This window comes from Cebus imitator, unplaced genomic scaffold, assembly GCF_001604975.1.
Source record: "Cebus imitator isolate Cc_AM_T3 unplaced genomic scaffold, Cebus_imitator-1.0 Scaffold39, whole genome shotgun sequence".
In the NCBI taxonomy this organism is placed as follows: Eukaryota; Metazoa; Chordata; class Mammalia; order Primates; family Cebidae; genus Cebus; species Cebus imitator.
In genome coordinates, this window is record NW_016107354.1 from 7562110 (window position 1) to 7585517 (window position 23408).

At 55.8% G+C, this 23408-nt stretch overlaps 1 protein-coding gene across 1 annotated transcript in view; it reads left to right on the forward strand.

Annotated features, from left to right (window-relative positions):
• The first annotated feature begins 616 nt into the window (after positions 1 to 616).
• Positions 617 to 23408, forward strand: part of KCNC1 (potassium voltage-gated channel subfamily C member 1) — a 48570-nt gene continuing 25778 nt past the window's right edge. The window contains exon 1 of the mRNA XM_017525824.2: positions 617 to 2409. Coding sequence (XP_017381313.1) covers positions 1840 to 2409 — 570 coding nt within the window. The 5' untranslated portion in view covers positions 617 to 1839. The remainder of the gene's footprint in view (positions 2410 to 23408) is intronic.

The window sequence follows — 23408 nt, forward strand, 5'->3', positions numbered from 1 at the left end:
CAGTAAGGAGTCTAAAGGGATTAATAGGGGTCCAGGATTGGTTGTTAGTGGAGGGCTTAGAGGATAACGTTGTGTGTGTGTGTGTGTGTGTGTGTGTGTGTGTGTGTGTGTGTGTGTGTGTGTGTTGGGGTCCATGCAAGACAGTACCCATGGAAGGATCATGGGGCCTCCAGGTTCCGCGGGAAGCGTCAGTATTAAAGGATTCCTTGGAGCGGTCAGCACTGGTCCGGGCCCGGGTGTCTGATGACAAAACTCTGGGAGAACTTTGTCTCAACAGGGATCAGATGGTCCCCGGTTTGGAAGGCGAGGGGCGGGTGCCAACGCCCTTCTCACCTCAGTCTGACCCGGGGGCGCGGGCCCAGAAGTCTCTCGGAGCCCCCGCCCCTGGAGTGGCGTTCCCCGAGGGCGGGGCGTGGGCGGGTCCCCCAGGAGCAGCAGAAGCTGCGCGCGGCGGGCGCCCCCAGCGCCGGGGTTGAGGGAGGCCGGGCTAGTTGCGGGGCTGGGAGGGGGGCGCGAAATCAGGGCTTTTTAGGACCCAGCGCGGCGCCTTCCTCCGGGGGCGAGTGCGGCTGCGCGCGCCGTGTGCCCGTGTCCGGAGAGCGGCGGGCTGGACGCGGACCGCGCGAGCGAGCAGGCGAAGGGCGAGCAGCGAGCGAAGCAGCAGCCCGGGCGGCAGCAGCGTCGCAGCGGCGGCGGCCGCTCCGCGCCTCGCCTCGCCTCGCCGGCCTCGCCGGCCTCACTTCGCCGCGCCCGGACCCGCCACCCCCGCCTCCCCGCCCGACCTCCGCAGCCCCCAGTCTCGGCCGGCAGCGCCCACCGCCTGCCCGAAGCGAGGAGCGGAGTGCGGGGCGCAGAGGCACAGGAGCCAGTGCCCGCCGGCCCCGCAAACCAAACCCAGCCGGGAGAACCCCCGCCCGGCCCCGCGCAGCTCCGCGACCGCCGGGAGCTGTCCCTTCAGCACCGCCGCGGGAGCCAGAGTCGGAGCTCAGCCCAGCGAAACGCCGGCTCGAGCCTGGGCGCACGGAGAGCAGCGCTCGGCGTTCGCCGCACGAGCAACACCCCGGGTGCCCCTGCCAGGGGGCCCGCCATCTCCTCCAGGAGGCGGGGAGAAGGAACGAGGAGGGCGGGCGGGCAGGCGGGCCCGCCGCCGGGGGGAGCAGGCAGCCAAGCAAGGAGAGAGGGAGGGGGCCGGAGCCCGCCCTGCGTCCCGAGCTGCAGCCCGGCCACGCAGGGAGGAAGGCAGGCGGCATCCATCTCCCCCGCGCCGAGAGCGCGCCGCGGCGACCACCGCACAGAGGAGCGCGAATTTCGCGGCCCCTTCTCCTCCCCTCCCCCTCCCGGGGGCTGGCCTCTTGTCCGGCCCCGGGAGCGGCTGACCTTCCCCACAAAACCTTTGTGCCGATCTCTCCACTTTCCCGCGGAGATGGGGACGGGAGCCCGGCCCCCCAACCCTCTTTCCCCTCCTCCTGGGGCTCACCGCTGAGCCCGCCCCCCTCCCTCTTCCTCCCTCCCTCCCTCCCTCCCTCCCTCCTTCCCTCCCTCTCTGCCTCCCTCCTTTCCTCCTCTGCCTCCTCTGCTGCCGGACCAGCTCCCTCCCACATCTGGTGCCTAGAGACCCTTGGGATCCCGCGCACACTTCCCTGGACCGGCACCCGGCAGAAAGCGCCCGGAGAGGCTTGGGTCTCTCGTTGGGGTGGCCAGAGCCGCGGGCCTCTATTCCCCCCGACGGCTGGGGGGAGGGGGGAAGAGGCCGCACGCCCCCCTCCCCGGCGCCAACTCCCCCTGGCGGCCGCTCCCATGGGTGTCGCTGGGCCGCGCCATGCCTAAGGGGGCGCCGCGATGGGCCAAGGGGACGAGAGCGAGCGCATCGTGATCAACGTGGGCGGCACGCGCCACCAGACGTACCGCTCGACCCTGCGCACGCTGCCCGGCACGCGGCTCGCCTGGCTGGCAGAGCCCGACGCCCACAGCCACTTCGACTATGACCCGCGTGCCGACGAGTTCTTCTTCGACCGCCACCCGGGCGTCTTCGCGCACATCCTGAACTACTACCGCACCGGCAAGCTGCACTGTCCGGCCGACGTGTGCGGGCCGCTCTACGAGGAAGAGCTGGCCTTCTGGGGCATCGACGAGACCGACGTGGAGCCCTGCTGCTGGATGACGTACCGCCAGCACCGCGACGCCGAGGAGGCGCTGGACAGCTTCGGCGGCGCGCCCCTGGACAACAGCGCCGACGACGCGGACGCCGACGGGCCCGGCGACTCGGGCGACGGCGAGGACGAGCTGGAGATGACCAAGCGCCTGGCGCTCAGTGACTCCCCGGATGGCCGGCCTGGCGGCTTTTGGCGCCGCTGGCAGCCGCGCATTTGGGCGCTCTTCGAGGACCCGTACTCGTCCCGCTACGCGCGGGTAAGTGACAACTTACCCATCAGAAGAGCGGGGCGGGAAGGCCGAGTCGTGTGCCTCCCGCGGGCAGGGGTGGACCGGAGAACTGGCGCCTAGGGAGTTCAGAACCGAAAGGGGGTGTGTGCGCATGTGTGCACTAAGAGAGAGAGAGGATGTCTGCCGGGGTTCTGGTTTTCTATGTATGTCAGTCTGTGTGTTGCCAAGTTTAATATGTATGCGTATGAATGGGTGTGTGTGTGTATGAGTAGATTGTGTGTGCATATTTATGTAAGTGTGGTGTGTATTCGGGTGGATGAAGTGTGTAGTGGGAATGAGTGGGCATGTGTGTATGTTTGAATGTGCGTGAGCGCCGGCCCGTGCACATTTGTGTCTTTGCAGAGGTGTACCGTCAAAATATGGACTGACCTCGACATTTTAGTGTGGGGAGGGAAGCTGGGAGCCCTTCCTCTTGCCCAGGTAAGGGGGCATCTGGAGCCAGCATAGCCCCCCAAAAAGGCTTGAGGCCTACTGGGCTGCTTCGGATGCTGTCCCCTCCCCAGGGAGTAGCCTCTGGCAATTTTGAGGAGGTTGTCGAGAAGACATCTCCATGGCTAATCACAGCTTGGAAGTTGGTGGAGGGCTGGGCTGTAGAGCAGGGGTGATCCCACTGAGCCCCTGATCCTGGGATCACAGCCTGTACTTCCTCCTTGTCGAAAGGGGAGGGTGTTGGAGTGGGTCACTGGGCTTATGCCAGTGCTTCCTCTGGGACATCCAGTAGGGGGGAGAGGGGGTCCTTAAGGGGGAACCTGCAAGGAGAAGGTGTGTGAGAGGTGGGCGTGTCTTCATGGGCCACTCCCCTTTAGCCATGCCAGCTTGTTCCCAGGAAGAAAGGACCTGCTGCTGCTGACCTTGGTCCCTCAGATGGCCTCTCTGGATCAGTTTCCTCTTCTGTAAAATGGGGGAGGGGCCTGGTGGACTCTTAAGGGCCTTACTGCTGGACCATCAGTGACTGAGCCCCAAAAGAGGAACTGGTAGCAGCCACCCATCCTGGAAGAGACACTCCCAACCTTCACTGAGCTCTGTCCTCAGAGGCCTGAAGGGAGACCCTAAGGCATCCGGGGCAAGGGCAGAGTGGAGAGCCCCTCCTGCATCCCTGAGCTGCCCTCACCCACTACCAGGCAAAGCACTGCCTCTGCCCTGCTGTTTTTTACTCCGCATCTCTCCCCTCCTGCCCACTGGAGCCTGAGCCAGAGTGGAGGGGGAGGGGGCAGGGGGGTGCTAGAAAGGGGTAAAAGGCTGCAGAGGAGAGTGGAGGAAGATTTGGGGGGACTCTCAAGTGCTGTGGGCAGAGAAAATCTGTATTTAGGCAGAGACCTGGTAGATTTGTTAACTGAGATCAAACAGTATGGCATGTAGTGGGTGGGTAGCAGGTCAATCTTAATACCTTGAATTCTAGAACAACTATGTTTATCGGGGGAGGCAATAGGGAGAGAGCCAGGCCGGTGTTTTGCCACTGAGGACCCTCCCCAAGGTCACCCAGGGAGCTAGAGGCCAAGAAGGACTAGAACTCAATTATTCTGGGACCCTATCCTCCCCTGGGCTGGCTACCAGCTCCTGCCTTTCCCCAGAGTGGACTGGGACCCTCAGAGGGCTTCCCTCCCTTCCCCTTTCCTGACAGAGGCCACCACAGCTAGAGGGTTATGTAACTGGAGGCTGTGGCTGAGCTGTGGGGAGGGGCTGGAGCAGGGGGAGGGGAGGTTGAACTGGTGCATGTTGGGGTGGGGTTGGGCAGAGGCCTGGGTTAGAGCCACTAGCCCACACTTGACCTTGGACAGCATCTCCCCCACCAACTTTGGCCCCAGAAGCAAGGGGTAGGCCCAGCCTCCTGACTCCCAAGCCAGAGGCTGGGTCCCCCAGCCCCATCCCTTGCACTCAGTGTTGGGAGTGCCCCAAGCTTCAGGGCAGGCAGGGGGCAGTGGGACATGTTCCAACCCCCTCCCCTGGCCCTCCTCTCCCCCTGGACATTCCTAGGCTACTGGGTGGCCTTCACCCAAGGCAGACAAATGGGCCGGCTGGTATGGTTGGAGGTCCTATTGGTGTGCAAAACCATAAAGAAAAGTCTTGAAAAAAATCTCTGAAGTAAATGCTCATTGAAGAGCAGAGTGAGGGAAAAGCTGGGCGCCCAGTGGTCAGGGTAAGGCGGTACTGGGATGGGAGTGGGTGCTAGTGGGCGCTCCCCTTCAGCCTGTCTGAGCCACCTTCTCTCCCCAGTGCCCTCAAAAGAAGGTTGTAGTTCCTTCCAGCTCCCTCGGGGAACAGTCGAGGACACTGAGGCCCAAAGCACGAGGGACCTGCCCAAGGGCACTCAGGAGCTGAGGAGGGAAGAGCTGGGATTAGAACCCCAGCTTCCTGCCGCCTTCCTGGCTGGCCTAGCTGCATTGCGCTGCCTCTCTGCGGCTCATCTGCGCAGAGACCAGCCGCCTGCCCGCCCTCCTCCCCCTCCATCTTCCCTCAGCAGTCGTCACCTTTGTTTACCCCTCCCCCACACGGGGCCCCGTGCCCCCTCACATGGGCCAGTCGGGACTCAAGTCGTTATCTAGATCTAGGCCAACATGTTGTGTGTGTGATATTGCATATGTGTGTGAAGGAAAGGCTATCTGTTTGTGTGAGACAGAGGTTCTGGGTGAGTGTGAGAGACTTTGTGTGTGTGAGAATAAAAAATGGGAGGGAGACTCCAGGGATGTGGGTGTGTGTGTGTGTGTGTGTGTGTGTGTGTGCAGTGAGACTGCAACTCTATGTGAGCTTCCTGAGTCCCTGTGTGAGGGGTTGTGTGTGTGAGAGAGATGGATTCTGTGTTTTGGATGGGCTGTACATGTGTGAGAATGAATCCGTGTGGGAGACAGTGTGTACAAGAGAGACTGCGTGTGTAAGAGAGATGCTGTATGTGAGCTTCGGGGAGTGTGTGAGTCAAGGTGAGTGTGTGGCTGTGTGTGATGAGTGTGAAACTATATGTGAAGCTTGTGTATGAGGCTGTGTGTGTGTATACGTGCGTGCACACGTAAGGCAGGAGGGGGTGTGGGATGGGGGTCCCTGTGTGTAACAGACTGTGTGTATGTGAGGGCGAGTATAAGACAGAGACTGTGTGTGACAGTGTGCATGGTGTGTGTGCGAGACCCCATGTGTGTGTCAGTGTACCGTGCCTATGCGAGAGGTCCTCCTGTGTGTCCCGCGTGTGCCTCGAGGAAGATGAGTTTCCAGAGCTGCTGCTTGCCCACTGCCTTGTTCTCTGGGACTCTGGCACAGCCTGAGGGCATTTCCCGTCCTCGATAGAGATGCTGTTCTGCCCAGGCCACTGTCAGTGTGTGGGCCGGGTGGTGGGGTCACCTGTCCCTGAGGAGCTGCCACCTCCCCTGGGCCTTGGTGCTGGCCCTGGAGAGAGGGGCTGCATAGTGGGGGTGGGAGGGCCCATCTGCATAGTAGGGGTGGGAGGGGCAACAGTGCCAGCTGCTGGTGGGGGCAGCCGCTCCCCTGGCCCCCTCTCCTATGCTCTGGGCACCAGCCTGAGGGGGTGAGGGGTGGGGGGATCAACCGGGATGGGATGAGCTCCACTGTGTTCTGGGGTGGGAGGTAGTGCCCCTGACGCACACAAGACAAGGATGATGATCATACTGTTTGCAAAGGCCATGGAGGGACTTCTGGGGCCATGAGAATAAGAACTGCCCCAGAGGAGGTGATGCTGGAGCAAGCTTTGAAGGACAGGGAGAATTAACCAGGCAGAGCAGGGGGTCATAGAGGTGTGAGAGCTTGAAACCTGCCCTCCTGTCTTCCCTGGGGGCCAGCTCAAGTCTGAGGATCTTGGCTTTAGTCTCTGATTTGCATGTCATCATCAGGGGCATTGCTACATCCCATCGGGGCCAATGGTGGACCCTGTGCTGCAGGCCAGAGTGTCTCGTGTGTGTGTGTGTGTGTGTGTGTGTGTGTGTGTGTGTGTTGACATCTGTTCCTGAGTCACTTGACTTTCCAAATGCCAAAGCTGGGGAAGCCCCACCTCCGTCCACCCCACTGCCTGCCTTTGCTCTGACCCTTGCCCTGTCCCTGCCTCTTGGGAACTTGATGCAGATGTGGCTCCCCCTCAGCTCCCTGGGAAAGAAATTTACCTGTTGGCTGGAATGAAGCACCCAGCCAGAGGCTTCTGTTCCTCCCTTGGGTTACAGCTGACACAGGGCTCTTGGAATTGTGGCTTGGCATGCAGAGGGCTGGGGGACAGAGCTATTATTAGGGGATTCTAGGCAGTGCACCCCCTCGCCTTGGAGCCCAGACCCCCAGGCCAGGGCACCCCTTGGAGTCATGGTACCATATGAAGGAGACACATGAGCAGTGGAGAAGGGGCTGGGTTGTGTTCCCCTCCCAGCCACCCCAAGGGCCCTCCACCACAATATGCCCTCCTCTTTCCCATGATCCTTGTAGGGGTCCTCAGGTCTTTGAATCGTTCTTCCAGCTCCCAGTAATGAAAATCATAAACCAAGCACCTCCTGTTCAGAGCCCTACAGCCCCTTCACAGCTAGATGGGAATAATAATAGAACTGACTTTACAGGGTTGGTGCAAAGATAACAGCCCTGAGCGGCAGGGCCTGGCATGCAGTAAATGCTCAATAAATGTTGGCTGCTATTATTACTACTGTTGATTGTATTATCATTTCCCCTCTCGACTATCCGTAGACTCTCCTCTCCCTCCACCTCCATGCTCACCATTCTGGCTCAGGCCACCATGGTTCCTCTCAGGCACAACTCCCAGTAGCCCCCCAGCTACTCTCCCACCTCCGGCCGCTGGCAGCTCCAGTTTATCCTCCACCTCCTGGCAACCACAGGGGTCTTTTCAACTCACAGGCCTGTCAGATCACCCTGGCCTGCTTAGAACCCTTCAGTGCTTCCCGGACCCATAGCCCATATGGTGGCCTCTCAGACCCTGCCTGTTCCTCCAGTCTCCTCTGGCCTAACCATCCCCATCGCTTACCCAGCCCCCACCATCAGGCCTGTTTCAGCTTCTTGCATATGCCAGGTTCCCCTGCCTTAGGGCCTTTGCACATCCCCTGCCCTCTGGAGCACCTTTACCTGTGGCTTACCCCTCTTCATCCCTCACACCCTGCCTCAAACAGCAGCTCCTCAGTGGTGCCTTCCCAGGCCCCCAGGCTGGGTCAGAGTCAGAACCAGGGCCCTTCCTGGGAGAGAAGTTCTCTGGTTTGTAATAAAATGTTCATTAGCAGCCTTGTTTGATTTGGGCTCATCTTCAGACTCCGTAGAATAGGAGTGGTTATTATGATAATGAGGACGTTGAGGCCCAGAGAGGAGCACTCTGCCTGAGGCCCCTCATGAATGGGTTAGCTGGGGGCTGGCTTGGAAACTCGTGTCTAGTCACTCCTGGCTCTCAGGTGCTTCGTGTCACATTTCCTCAGAGCATTTGGAGTGTGCTCTGTGACTCTGAGCAGGAGGTCTGGGCTCTGCCAGAAGCTTTGGAGGGCATTGTCTGGAGTCTCTCAAGGAGGGAGGTGGGGTTGTCTCAGAGGTGGGGGAGGGGGTTCAGTGGAGGATCATTCCAGAGTCCAGTGCCTGGTCTGGGGATCTCAAGGCCTCCGAGACAGCTGAATATAGTGCCTCTGGCTATTCTGAGCAGTCTCATGACCAGGGGATTCGCTCTGGACCAAAAGGTCAGGACGTTGAGCTGCTGCCTCCCACGAGCTCTAGGGCCAGCCTGGCCACCATCCCAGCGTGAGCTCCCCACTGCTGGGCACAAGCTTAGAGGAAAAGGAGGGCCTGGCAGGCTCCAGGGGTGGTTTGCTGTCCAGTCCTTATTCAGGGGAACCATTTAGGTGGTAGGGACCTCTTTACATATGTATGGGACTATTACAGGGGATGTGTGCTGCCAGGCTACCTCTAGTCAATATGTTCATCCAATAAAAATAAACAGGCTCAGCGAGGGAAAGATACTTGCTCAAGACCACACAGCCAATCAGCGACACTCAAACTCACAGCTGAGGCATCTGGTCCCAGGGCCTGACCCACGGTCACTTAGCTCGTGAGCGGTGGAGCCAGCCGTTGGGCCTCTGTCTGACACTGGAGCTCTGTCCATAACCATTACACAGCACTGCCTCCCAACCATGTTCCAGGGATGGTGAGACCCATGGCTTGCCATGCCTCAGGATTGAATTTCTATCTGGGTCTCTCCCTCCCTACCATCCACTCTTTCCCAACAACCTGTCCAGAACCTGTCAGCAAGCTCTAACCCCTGGATAATGGCAGGTGAGGGCCCTGCCTGGCCAGGCCATGGGGCTAAGAGGGTGCTCTGGCAGTCCCCAAGGAAGAAGGTTTCGTGACAATACCTCAATTGTCCTCCCACTCCCACCCCTGCAGGCCCTGGGACTCCATATGGCCTGGAGGGAAATGGCAGGAGGATTGGGAGGATCAGAAGCTGCCTTTGCAGGGTGGTGTATGGTAGGAATGCTGGCCACCCCTCAGCTCAGCACTTGAGGCCTTCTGCCCTGGAACCCAGCCACCGCTCCTGTGGCTCTCTTCCGCTAGCCTCCTTCCTCTCTGGTCCTTGTCGGCAGCCCTCATTTTAATCTCTGGGGTTTTGGTCCTCTATTCCCCTCACTTCAGTGTCCTCCCTGCATTTGCTGAATGTGAAAATCCACCTCAAGTTTCCTTACACTTAGCCTGGCTGCCCCTGCCCTTGCTGACCTCCTTTTTTGTGGGGGAGTGAGGGGTATGCATTGGGCACTGAATCACCCAGTGTTCGAGATTTGAGTTGGAGGTGAGTGGGTCAGTTCTGGAGGCTGGGGGCTGGGGACAGGCAGGCTCTCAGGATTAAGGACCAGCCCAGGTACGTAGAGAGATGAGGCCACAGATGAGACCCAGGTTTGGGCATCAGACACCTGGACCAGAGAGGGATCTGTAGCCAGGCCAGGAAACCAACTGGGCTACCTTAGGCAAGTCCTGTCACCCCCTCAGCCTGCAGTTTTTCCATGTTTAAAATATAGAGGTTGTTCTAAGTGACCACTAAAGCTCTTCCCAACTCTGACACTCTGGGAGTCCAAGAATTCTAAGCTTTAGCTTCCCAGAGGAGCTGGGAGAACCAAGTGAGTCCTCCCGTATTTCTCCTTCCTATCCCAGCCCAGCTCCTCCCCAGGGCACATGTGAGCAATCCTGGCAAAGGTCCTGATCCGGAGCAGGCAAGAGCCCAGGGGGAGGGGGTCTAAAGAGTTCCCTCTTACATTCATTCAGCCTGCCTCATCCCATCCTCATTCATTCAAGGCTTAGTGATCACACCCATGCCTGATGGGCTCCCCTAGTCCTCTGGCAGGCACAGACCTGGGGAGACCACCTCTTTAGGTGGTGCTTGCTTACTCAGACCTACAGGCAGCACCTATTGCCCGTTTCTCGAGGCCCTTCTCTTGGCTTCCCGCCCTCAGGGAGTTGCAGAAAGGCCCACTCAGAGTTACCGTGTGCCAGGCTGTGGGGTCTGGAGTTGGGGCGGTGGGGCCAACTTCCGTAATGTAGGACTGCTGTGGGGAAGGGTGCAGGGGATGAGTACTGTGCTGGGAGGGGCCAGGGCTGGGTAGGGGTGTTTGCGATGGCTGCTATGGGGGATGGAGGGGTGACTGCTGGAGGACTCCCACCCATGCCTGACCCTCAGAATTACCTGAGATGCTTCACCCTCCTGGGAAACTCAATTCTTAGATCAAGGAGGGTGAGAATGTTCTCTCCACCCGTCAGCACAGCTGAGGCCAGTGCTGAGTGAGGCCGCATCGCTGCAGTGGGGCCTGAGAGGTGTTGGCTCCTTCTGCTCAAGGTTTGACCCTCTGACCAACAGCAACACCATCTGGATCCTTGTTAGACGTGAAGCCTTTCAGGCCCCACCCCAGCCCTGAAACCAACTCAGAATCTGCATTTTCATTCCCCCGATGATTCATGCGCCCTGGAGTCTGAGAAGCGCTGATGCAAGCAGTGGCTCCAGTCAAGGGCCAGCCTCAGGACACAGAGGGCTGGACGGGCGTGTGCAGGTTGGCAGAGTGTCACGAGCAAGGCGGTCCTTCCTGAGGCCAAGGCTTCGATGGCAGGGGCACTGGTCCTAGGGTGAGGCCCATCACAGCCATGGCAACCACATCTATCCAGTGGCTCCCACTGGTAGAACTTGGGAGTCATCCTGGACTCCTCTCTCTCTCAGACATCAACCAACCCTGTTGTCTTCATGTTTCAAATATGTTTCACGTTTCAAACTTAGAATCTAGCCATGTGGCACCCCTCCACAGTTACCCCCCTGGTGGAAGCCCCTGCCTTCTTGCCTGAGTTCTTCTCTCAGCCCTGCCCCGCCCTTTTCTGAGGGCAGCCAGGACTACCCTGGCAAAGTGCTAGCAGACCAAGTCAGCCCTCCGCTCCAACTCACGCTGGAGTCTGGGCTTCCTCAGAGGGTGCAGGGTCCACTTGAGTGCCCCACCTCTAGCCTCTCCCCCTGCCGTCTGCTTCCCTCTCCCTCCCTCCCCAGCCTCCATGGCTTTCCTCCCCAGCCCCGCGCCACCTGCGCCACCTGTGGTGCGCTGGGCCCTCCACCTGGCGTGCTTTTCCCTCGGGTATCGACTCTCACACCCCCTCCAGGTCTGTACTCAGACATCATCAGCCCAGACTACACCCCTCTGGCCCCTTCCCCACCTCGTGATTTGCTCTTTTCTCTTTGGCATTTACCACCATCGAATGTACTGTATAGTTTACTTATCTGCCTTGTTCATCGTCTGTTTCCCCACTAGACTGTGCAGTCCATGAGAGCAGGGATTTTTGCCTCTTTTTCCAGTTACTTTATCTCTAGAAGCTAGAGCAGGGCCTGGTACATAGTGGCTGCTAAATAGTTATTTCCTGAAAGAAAGAGTAAGCAGGTAGGGTTCAAGGCCGAGGGCAGACATGGGCACCTGTGTTTGAGCCTGTTCCTGGCTGAGCCTTCCTTTCTGGCCTCACATGGAAGCACAATCCTTCCGTCCCCCAAGCCTGGAGCAGAGGTGAACAGGCAAAGGCTGGGGCAGCACTAGTGGGGGTCCAAACCCCAGTCCTGGCAGGGGTCCACCTGCTACAGTCACCACCCAGGCCGAGATGAAGCTCTTCACAGCCTGACCCTCTGTCTTTCCAAACTCCTCCTCCATACTGTATCAGCCTAGCCACCATCCACAACCACAGCTCCGAAGCCACGAAACTGTTTTCCAAAACCAGGATGCACATGTTCCCACATCCCGCTTGGTCCAGCCCCACCCCCAAGTCTGACTTCTCCTGGACTCTGTTCCTCCCAGATGCCAGCCAGGCTCTTTCCTACCTCTCCTTCCCCATCTCCTTCCGTGTCCACCTCCTTCCCTTCCTTGTCCTCTCTTGTCCCCTTTCCTCTGTCAGCTGTGCTTATGGGAAGTTCTAGGCATTAGTCACTGGCTTCCAAATAGACTTCTCCCCTTCAAAGTCTAGGAAAGTTTTTGTCCCAAATCCCCTGCTTTGAGCCCAGTTCTGCATTCAGTAGAAAGTGTATGGGCTTTGCATCTCCCCACCCCTCACTACATCCTGGCTACCTGATTTTGGCAGCATGACCTGGAGCCCCTTTCTCTCCTAAGAGCATAGCTCCTTGAAGCATGAGGCCTTCAAATCCCAGCCCTACTGCCTTCCAGCTGTGTGACTTTAGATAAGTTTCCTAACCTGTCTGTGCCTCAAAAGAGGGATATTAATAGCACCTGACTCATCGGGAAGTTGGGAGGATCCAGTGTGTTAAGCACTTAGCCCAGATCCCAGAACATAGTAAGTGCTTAATTGTTGTGCATTCCATCATCTTCTTTTCGCCAGCTCTCGGCCCTGCAAGATTCAAATCATCACCTGTTCTCCACCTGTTTCCTTGTTTTAGCTCTTCACTCTACTGCCAAATGATTCTCCTAGGAGTCACCTCACCCACCTTGGCCTCTGGGGCCCCTTCTTCCAGCCTGTCTCTCAGGGGTTGACTTCAGAGGTGTCACCCTGGGAGGTGAGCATGGATTCTCTCTTGGTTCTCCCATGAGCCCCCTGTGTGTCCTGGGCAGGTCACAGCCCCTGTGAGCCTTAGTCTCCCCATCTGTGGTAATGGGCCGCTTGTCCTTGCTCGTCCTCCATCCCCAGGTGTGGCAGGGTATGAGAGAGAGGATGATAGAACTTCCAATTGCCAGGGGAGAGGGAGGGAGGGAGGGCCGCTGACATCAGGCCTTGGTCAGGAGCCAAGCACAGGGACCTCAGATGCCGACAAGTGTGCCAGTGTGTTAGGGCTGGTGGGCGGAGGCCATGCATCACAGCTCAGGTCATTGGAACATTTCTTCTTTAAAGGTGCTGCTCAGGCACAAGGAGGAGCCTGGGGACTAGGACTGGAGGCTCCTGTTGGCGCCCATGGGCGGTGCCCACTCTGAGGCTGGGCTGCTCTGCCAGGCCGACGCCAGCCTGGGTGGGGATGAGCTAATATTAGCTGGGCAGCCCCAGACAGCTGAGCTCAGTGTGCTTCAGGAGCCAGCCTCACTGGGTCAGGCTCAGATGCTGCCTCAGTGTGAGCCATGGCAGCCAAATGAAGCTTTCTCTCAAGCCAGTGCAGGGCATCGACGCTCCTTCCACCCTGGCCAGCCCCAGGCCTTCCCTGTTGGCCTGGCAGCCTGGCTCTGGCACCCCTGCCCACGATGCCCTTCAACTGACGTCTTCCTTTGCCAGTGCAGCACAGAAAGCGCACAACTCCTCTCCCCGCACTCCCACTTTGATCGTAGACATAGTCCGAGAGCCGTTTCCCTGCCAGGTGCTGCTGTCAGCACCAATTCATCCATCCAGCCAACAGATGTTTATTGAGCATGTACTGTGTGGCAGGTGCTGCTCTAGAAGCTGGGAATAGGGCAAAGAACAAAACCATCCAAAATCCCTGCCCTCAAGTTCTTATATTCTAGTGCAATTGGCTCCATAGAATATGCAGGTGTCTGGTGGGGATGAGTGCTGGGCAGGAATATAATGGAGGCAGGAGCCCAGGGCTCACTGGAGTGGGCAGTTTTAACTCCTGCGGCAGGGAAGGCCTCACTGTGAGCACAGGTCGTATTTTAGCAAAGATCGAAGGAGGTGAGAAAGGGGCCACATGACATCTGGGGAGCAGAGGAAGTGAGATGTGCAAAGGCCCTAAGCAGGTGTGTACTCAGGGTTGGAGGTGTATTGAGGAGGCATATCCGGGGCTGGGCTCAGGAAGCCAGAGGACAGTGGCAGAACAGAAGGGGCAATGCTCCTTACACATAGACATCAAGATGGAGAAAACGGACTCTGGGGACTCCAAAGAAGGGAGGCTACAAGGGGGATAACAGCTGAAAAAGTATCTACTAGGTGCAATGTCCAACATTTGGGTGATGGCCACACTAGACGCCCAATAACCACCGTTATGCATGTAACACCCATTTAACAAATAACACATGTACCCCTTAAATCTAAAATAAAATAATTTTTAAAAGAAAGAAAAATCCACCCCTAAAAAGTGCAAAGAAAGAGTAGAGAACCCAGAACCCCACTGGCTCCTGACAGTGGGGTCTGCTCCTGACCAGGTCTGCCTCATGGGTTCCCTGGCGATGCCAGCCCAGGGCACAGCTGGGCTGGGTTTGCACTGCCCTCTGCTCCCCTCCTGCAGCTGCAGGGGCCTGCACAGGAGGGCCTGCATGAAGGGGGCTCCTGCCTGGCTGTAATGAGGGACCTCTGTCTTCTTCCTGAAGGCCGGCAGTGCCCAGCAGAAAGTGGTGGGGCCTGTACAGGGTTGCCATCATGCTGGGAGCCGAGCAGTTCTCTGAGCTGGGTGTGGGGCTGGAGAGAAGTTGGTGAGGGAGCCAGAGGGTCAGGGGCCCTGCCTAGGAGAGATCGTGTGAGCTCCTTCCAGTCACCTAGGCCTCCGAGGCTCTCGCAGGGTTCTCGCTGCAGGTGTGCTGGGAGAAGATGCCTGGTGGCGTGGTCATAGGCCAGACTGGAGCCCCACGACCTCAGGGCCAATCCTGGGTCTCCTCGTTTTTAGCTGTATGACCTTAGTAAGTCTCAGCCACCTCAGCTATAAAGAGGGGATAACAAGAGTCCCTGCTTTAAAGGGCCTCTGTGAGAAGGCACTGAGATAAGTCACAGGAGGCCTTTCCGCGCACTGTACTGTGCGTCGGCGCACACGTGAGATAAGTCACAGGAGGCCTTTCCGCGCACTGCACTGAGCAGGGCAGTGAACACACCTCAGGACACGTGAGATAAGTCACAGGAGGCCTTTCCGCGCACTGCACTGTGCATCAGTGCACACGTGAGATAAGTCACAGGAGGCCTTTCCGCGCACTGCNGCACACGTGAGATAAGTCACAGGAGGCCTTTCCGCGCACTGCACTGTGCATCAGTGCACACGTGATGCCCACTATCACTCATACCTCTTGCAGATGAGGCATCTTTGTAGGATGCTCTGCAGACAGTCGCCTCACCGCAACTGGGAGGGTCTGAGAATATGAATGTAATGCCTGGCAAGGGGGCTGCCATACCTGGGGAGGCTTCGATGGGTACCCTGGCCTGCTAGGTAGCTCCCTGGGGACCTTCTCTGACCACACAGGTGGTGGGGCAGAAGAACATGACTTCATTGGGCCTTATCATCAGAGCAGGGCAGTGAACACACCTCAGGTCACAGCCACCCGCCAGGGCCAGCGTCTCACCACTTAGAGATGAATGTTTGATGCTCAGCCTCAGGGGCTCTCTGAGTAGCAGTGAGGAACACAGTCACCCGCTGGGCCTCCTGGAGCCAGCTGGAACCCTGGGCTAAGGGGAGAGGGCTGGGCCCTGTAAACCCACGTGTGTTGCTGTCATCTGCTGAGGGCCAGTCCTGTGCTGTGAGCGCCCTGCAAGCTGCCGTGGGTGCTTCTGCCCTGACCTCTGGCCAGCCCCACACCTGGGGCATGGTCTTGCCTTTCCAGGCTCAGCTTCTTCATCTATAAAGTGTGCTTAATGGAGTCGCCAGCTTCTAAGCGGTGTTAGGAGAATCTGTCAGACCAGAAGCAGAAAGAGCATTAGGGAGAAAATACAGTTCTGAGTGCCATGTGGAGGAAGAGGCCATCATCTCAAGTGCAAGGGGAGGGTAGGGAGGGGACAGGCTAGAGGGGAGTGCACAGGCCTTTGGGCCTGGCCAGGCCTGGGTTCTGATCCTTCCTCTGCCTCAGTGTGGACTCAGGCAGGTGGTGTCTGGCTGAGCCTCAGTTTCCTCGTGTGTAAAATGGGATTATAGTTTGTACTTCACAGGCTGTGGTGGGTATCAGAGGGGCAAAGCCCCCAGTACTGTGCCTGGCACATGGGAGACACTCATCAAGGGCTGGATCTGGTGACCTGGGGTGCCGTTGTCAGCCAGTTCTGGGTTCAGATTTTCCAGGGTATAAGGAGGCCCTGGCTAAGCCACAGAGACAAGGAGGGAGGCCGTAGATGCCTCAGCCAGTGGCCCCACAACCTCAGGGCCACGAGGCACCGTCACCAGTGATATATTTAGAGGCACAAAGGTCAGAAATACCAGGCTCTGGCTTCTCTTCTAGGCGGCAGGAATCGTGTCTCCCGAGGCCTGGCTGTCACCAAGTAGATATTTTTTTCTTGTCTGGCAGTCTGGGGATTGGAGTAAACGCCTGGAATTTAGGAATCACAGTGGTTTGTGCTGGCTTACTGAGACTTTCCATGTCCCCAGCCCTTTCCAAAGCCTGTGGTGTGACTCTTGGGAGCCCCACCGCCCTGCTATTCCAGATCGCCCTGGGCCCCCAGGCACATCCTCCACTCCCCAGCATGCTCCGGCTCCCTGCCCCTCTGCCTTTGCTTACTCCATTGCCTCCTCTGAGAATGCCCACTCCTCCTCCTCTGCATTTCTGAAATGGATGTATCCTGCTAGGCTGGCTCTGACGGCTCCTCCTTTAGGGAGCCTTTCCCGACACCCTCTACCTCCTAGAAGAGCCTGCTCTGCCCTTCATGCTTCCAGAAAACCTCTCCTGTCTGACTTGAGGCCCTTGATCCACTGACCTATGGTTTTGTGTCTCTCAGACTCAACCACAACCTCTTGGAGGGCAAGGGTCAGCTTAGGCAGTAGTACTGCCTGTTACATAACAGGGAATCCATCGATCTTTGCTAAAGCCATGTGCCCCACACCAGCCCTGTGAAGTGGAAGGGCTAGGTAATATACCCCTCTTATTGACGAAGGAAAAATGGCTCCCAGAGAGATTCATTTATTTGTCCAAGGCCATCCAGTTAGCAAGTGGTAGAAGAAGGATTAGATCTCAGGTCTTCTTTTGAAAATAAACCAAGAAGGTCAGCTTAAGCCATGCCAGTGTTCCTATGGCTCAGTATGCTGTGGTTCTATGGTAAAGATGAGGCAGTGGGAGAGACAGGTGAGTAATGGGCGAATGGATGAAAGAGTGGATAAAAAGCTGGATATGTGGATGGATGCAAGTGAATGGATGGAAGGAGGAACATATGGGTGGAAGGAGACACAGCTGGGTGACTCGGTGGATAGGTAAACAAATGGATGAGAAGGATGGATGGAGGACTACAGATACGTTCTTCCTCGCATGCCTTCAAAGCAGGACAAGTCCCACCTCTCAGAGGATGAATGCATCCTGGACAATGGGACTTGGAAGCATGGACTTCAGGGTGGCAGGCAGGGTAGAGTGACCCAGCATATGTGTGCAGAAAGTGGGATTGCCAGATGCAGAAAGTGGAATGGTTTGTAGAGTTTTGTGGAGTGAGAGAGCTGGGAGCTGGGGGCAGGGACTGGGCTGAGGGACTGGCCCACTCTCAAAGGTGAGAATCCCTGATGGCAGAGAACCAGGACCAGGCTGGAAAGAAGTTGCAGGCAGAGCCATGTGAACAGCAAGGCCTCGGGGCCTGTGGTTTTCCAGACTGGCTTTGGCCGAAGCCTGGAGGGCAGTCAGTGAGTGGCAGATAGCCCTTTGAACCCCAGGCTGTGTGAGCGAGTCTGTGGTTTCAGTTTGCCCCGGAGTAGGGAGGCCTCGCTTCCTCCTTAGGTCCCCAGCCTTGGTGAGTGAGAACCTCTGCTAGCTTAGGCAGGGTGTGTTCAAGGAGACAGTTCAGCTTCACCAGCTGCAGAGAGGGTACTGAGGAGGGGGCCTTCCTGAGGCCCCAGAAGATCCTGGCTCAGGTATACCAGGATCGACCATCCTCCCACTACTTTTTGGCTATCAAGCCCCAGGCGTTAGCCACGAACTCCAAGGCTTTAGTTCTAATTGCCTAAAGGACCAGTGAAGCAACCACTGGCATAGGGCAGTCAGTGTTGAGCTTGGTGGAGCCTGGAAGCTTAGATGCTTCTGGCCTGGAGCAGATTCTTCCAGGTGGAGCTAAGTCTCTTCATTTGCACAAGGCACAACACTGTGAGCTCCAGGCTCCCTCCAAAGCCCTGATCTAGCATTCCCCAGCACTAAGCTGCACCCCACACACATATACTGGCCCGGCGATCTCCCTGGGAAACCAGGTCCCAGTGAGAGTGCCTGGTGTGCCGCTAACTGCTCATTACAGTCACGGCTGCAGCTAAGTATAGCTCCAGCACACACAAGACTAAGACAACAAGGGAACGTCTTCCCATAAAAAAGCTCTACATGCAAACACACAGACATCTGCACACACAGGCTCCCACCCTCGCGCAAACTCACGGCCTTGCACACATACGAACGCACACTTGCACCTATGCAAAGCTTTATCATTTATTTACTCATTCAGTCAATAAATGTTTGTTAGGGGGCTAGTAGGGTGGTTAAGTGCATGTGTTCTGGAGTCAGACAAAATTGGGTTTCAAATTCTAGCTCCCTTTGAGCCTCAGTTTTCTTCTTTATAAAATTGGGGTGGTGACCACAGTATGGACCTCAGAGTTGGTGTACAGGTAAATGAGATGGGGGCATGTCTGAGTGCTTAAAACAGGCCTGGCTCAGAATGTGTCAGTACATGGTAGCTGCCTTCATCATTACTGTTGAGTACCTACTGTGCGCCCAGCTCTGCACTCTTATTCCTGGAGATGGTTGTGAAAAGTAGTGCCTCCTTCATAATAGGCATTCAGTAAATATTTGATGATGGAATGAATGAACAAATGAATGAAAGCTGCATAGATGGGTGGCTGGATGTCCTCAGAGCCTTCTTCTCTTAGGAGCAATTCATCCTCCCTCGGTTTGCAGGCAGGCTTTGTCTCTGGTAAGATCTAGATGTTCTTGTGGGTAACACAGGGATTCCAGAGATAGAACAGGAACCTGAAGGTGTCTGGGCCACCCCTCATTTTGCAGATGTGGAAATGGCAGTGCAGAGAGCCAGCAGGGAGCAGTCATTGTCCCAGGCCAGTCAGCAGTCAGTGGCCGGAGCCCAGAACTGTCACGTTGAGCCATCCTAGCACAGTGGTCTAGAATAGCAGGTGATGCCTGGTCAAGCTGCAGCCCCTGAGCCCGAGGCAGCTGGAGTCTGGAGCCTGGAGACTGCTGAGGCTACAGTTCTAGTCCCGACTTGGGCAGACACAGAAATCATGCAGTCACGCATCAGTCAGATCCTTGGTTGGGCTGTCAGGCTGAGGCCTCTGGCCAGCACTAGGCAGGGTTCTAGCTGCCAGGGAAGGGGCTTGGGTCTAGCCTGGGTACAAAACAAGCTTCAGGATTTGAAGGTCCTGTCACTGTTCCCGACCTTTGAATAAACTAGCTGCTAAACTGCCTGGGCCATCTCCTATTGTGCCTCTTCAAAAAGAAACTGACATTTCCTGGTGCTTTTTTAAGCCCAGGCTGGCTGGGCCAGGCCCTGGCGTGGGGGGTGGGGAGGGGGCGGGTGGCAATGGGAGTCACACAGCCTGAGTCTCTCCTCACCTTGAGTGATCTCAAGACGCTGGGAATAGACATGGTCTCATCTCCTCACCATGTGTCCCAGATTCCAATTCCGATGCCCAGATTCCAGATTCGCCACTCCAGTGCCTGCATCCAGGTTTTGAATTCCACAATCCAGTGCCAGTTCTGCCCCCTAGACAGGATTCATGCTGTTGGACATCATGAGCACCTTCAGCTGGTCTGCCTGCTGGGAGGGAAGGGTGTATCTGCCCCCTCTCAGGAAAGGAGCCCTGTGACCTTGTCCCCACTCTCCATGAATGACATGTGTCACTCACGTTCATGGCTGGTGGGGATTCAGGTCTTTGTTCACTGATTATGCCCATTGCCAAGGAGATGAAAATGATTGTGCCTGCAGCCAGTGTAGACGTGAGTCTGCTTCCAATGAATGCACTCATTGGCAGTGTAGATACGGATCTGCTCTCAAGCACTGTGGCCACTGCCAGTGTAATAAACACTCTTTGCAGAGATCAAGGATGCCCATTGCCAATGAGAGCATAGCTGAATGATTAGTGATTGTGTCCATGGCTAGTTTAGCCACAGCTTCATGGATGGAGATTATCCTTTTACCAGTGTAGATCTGCTGTCAGCGTGGCCAGTGCCCATGTAAAGCAACTCTGAAATCAACGACTGTGTACATTACCCGTGTAGATGCAGATGTGGTATCATTGAATCAGTGATTGCCCCTGTAGACAAGGGGCAGCGAGCACCAGCGGGGACTCAGTTACAAAGGAGGCTGCAGGGAGTAAACCGTAGCACGTATTTTGCAGCTAGATGGAGTGAGGCAAGTGGACACAGGACACGTGTCCACAACCTTCTTTCCACAGAGGAAAGCTGTGCTCGTGCTCCTCATTTCCTGGGGAAGGGGCCTCCTTTCTCCTGCTAGTTGGAGTGTTTGGCTGGGCCTTCAAGGCAGGGCCACCCAGACCCTCAGATTCAGCCACCTCATGGATCTTACATTCTAGTAGGGGAAGAGAGTCATCAATAAACATGAACACTAAGTAAATTAGATAGTGTCAATGCCAACGTGCAACCAACTGGACACTTACAACAGAGACTTGATTTCTAATTCTGCTGCCACTTCCGAGCTACATGGGGTTCTCTTGCATATTTTAACTGCTCTAAACTTCAATTTTCTTATTTTCATATATGCAAATTATACCTTGATAAAGCTGGTAAAAGTTGGCATGTTAGATGACCTGTGCTGGGGGGCACAGCAGAGTAAGGAAAATCACATTTTCCTTACTGAGGGTGCTGGTTGAGACTTGAAGTAGGGTGGTCAGAAGCACCCTATTGGGTGCCATGAGGCAGTGAGGGGATGAGCCATAGATCCCTATGGCTTTCCCTGGGGAAAGGCTTTCTAGGCAGAAGGAACAGCCAGTGCAAGGGCATGGAGGCAGGCGTGTGTCTGCATATTTGAGAAACATGCTTGAGGAGGCAGATGTGAAGGCAATGGTAGTAGGGAGGAGGTTGGGGAGATAATAGACTATCAGATCAAGTCAGATCTGCAAGCCACTGAGAAGACCTTTTTTTCTTCTCTAAGAGAAATGGGGCACCAGTGCAGGATTCTGAGCAGATAAATGACACAATTAGATTTATGTTTTAAAAGCTGTGTTGCAAACGGTCCCAGAGCACAAGGAATGTTGGAGCCTGGGAGACCAGTTAAGAGGCTAGTCTATAACCATGACCCGGGGGGAAAGGATGATGGTTGGGACATGGGTGGTCACAGTGGTAGTGGGAAGGGCTCGGATGCTGGGTCTGTTTTTCAAGCAGAGCCACCAGGATTTCCTTACAGATTAAATGTGAGATGTGACAGAAAGAGATGTGTCAAGGATGACTCCAAGGTTTTTGGCAAGAATGTCCTGGAAGGATGGAGACACTCTCTCATGAGATGGAGAGGCTGCAGGGGGTGGGGGTGGCACAGGAGTTCGGTTAGCGTGTTGAGTTTGAGAGAGCTGGTAGAATTCCATCTGGAGACACCAGGGCGTTGGATGCTGGAAAGTCCTGAGTCCAGGGGAAAGGTTGGGCTGGAGATAAGCCTCGAGAGTGTGCTGTTTATGGATATTTGAATGATGACGGCGTTTAGGTCATAAAACTGAGTGGACCACTAGGGATGTGAGTGTAGATGAAGAAGAGGAGCAAGGACTGAGCTCCAGGGAGCCTCGATAGTTAGAGACTGGGGAGAGGAGTTGGCAAAGGACACCAAGAAGGCGCAGCCAGTGAGGGAGAAAGAAAATCCAGAGGCTGTGTGGTCCTGGGAAGTGCAAGAAGAAGGAGGGAGGGATCAGTAGCATCAGATGCTGCCGGTGAGTCAGGAATATGAGGCCTGAGCAGCTCCCTTTCTCTCTGCCTAGAATATGCTTCCTTGTACCTTACATTTTCCTAGTTGATTCTTACCCATCCTTTTAACCTCTGCAGAGTTGTCACTTCCTCCTGGAAACCTCTCTAACCTCAAGACTTGTTGTTAAAGGCCCACTAAATGCCTAAGCATTCCCCTTGATGCCCCATCACCTCACATAGGGTACATATTTGCTTGTGTGGTTAATTGATAAATGTCACTGTCCCCCTCTCCTACTCCTCCGCCCAGGAACTGTGGCTGTTTTTGCTCACCCTGTACCCAGTACCCAGTACAGGCCTGGGATAAGGTGTAAATATTTGTTGGAGGGACACAGGTGGGCAGTCAACTGTGGTGCCATGTGGGTTGTGTCCATTACCCTCCCTGAGCCGTTTTTATTCCCCTCCCTCCAAACACACACACACGCACACATGTATGCACATATCTGACTCGATCCAAACACACAAGTGAGCACAGGAGGGAAGTTTCCTAGTGAATTCCTAGTGGACTCCATTCCTAGCTCCTCCATGGAGGTTGGAGCCTCCATTTTCTCATCTGCCAAATGGAGGCCATCAAGAACTGTCCTGTTGATGGCCCAGTTGGTGGTGGGGTGTGTGTGTGGTGTGTGTGTGTGTGTGTGTGTGTGTGCTGTATATATAGTATCCAAAACATGAAGATGTGCTATAAACTGAAAAAGACTGTGCCTATTGTCATCATAATGGGAAGACAAACATCTTTCTCCCAGGACTACCCGTGACGTGAGAAAGATTTGTAAGTGGAAGTAACAGAGCGCGGTGGTTTTGGAGTCAGAGAGACCTGGTTTCAAAGCCCACCTGACACTTTTGAGCTATATGGGGGATTTTTGCACATCTTAACTACTCTGAACCTCAGTTTTTTAAGTCTGCAAAATGGAAGTAATGATGCCTCCCTTAAAGAAGTTTTTAAAGATAAATGAGATAATGTTTGTAAAGTGCTTGACCTCTGGTGACTGTGCTATTATTACTGCATAGCAGAGGACAGAGAAGCTCAACAAAGGCAAATATTCCTATGGCCAGAGTGGTTATGAGGATTAAAAAGGGTAAAATGGGCTGGGTTTGGTGGCTCACACCTGTCATTCCAGCACTTTGGGAGGCCAAGGCAGGCAGATCATGAGGTCAGGAGATCGAGGCCAACATGGTGAAACCTCATCTGTACTAAAAATACAAAAATTAGCTGAGTGTGGTGGCGTGCACCTATAATCTCAGCTACTCAGGAGGCTGAGGGAGGAGAATCACCTGAACCTGGGAGGCAGAGATTGCAGTGAGCCAAGATCGCGCCACTGCACTCCAGCCTAGCAATAGGGCAAGACTCCATCTTAAACAAACAAACAAAAAAGAGCAAAATGTGCCATCCATTTAGCCACATATAGTGAGTGCTGAACAAAAGCAGACCCTGAAGCAGGTCAGGGGAGATGGTGCAAGTATGGGAGTTTGAAGGAAACCCGACAAAGCCTGCCCTGCAGAAAGGATGTCTCAGGGGCATGTCCCGAGGCTCATCTGCAAGTGTAGGCAGGGCCATCACAGGCAGGAAGAGGAGCAGGTGTGTTCTGGTGACCCCTGAGGGCAGACCTGTGATTGCCAGGAAACTGAGACAAGAGATTGACTTTACATGCGAAATAAATGCATATCTCTCAGACCAGTTCAAAGACAGAATTAATGGCCTCGTGAGCTGCCCATCACTTTGGTGACCAACAGAGACATCTGTCTCAGGGTCACTGCAGATGAGATCATTGAACCGCCCCT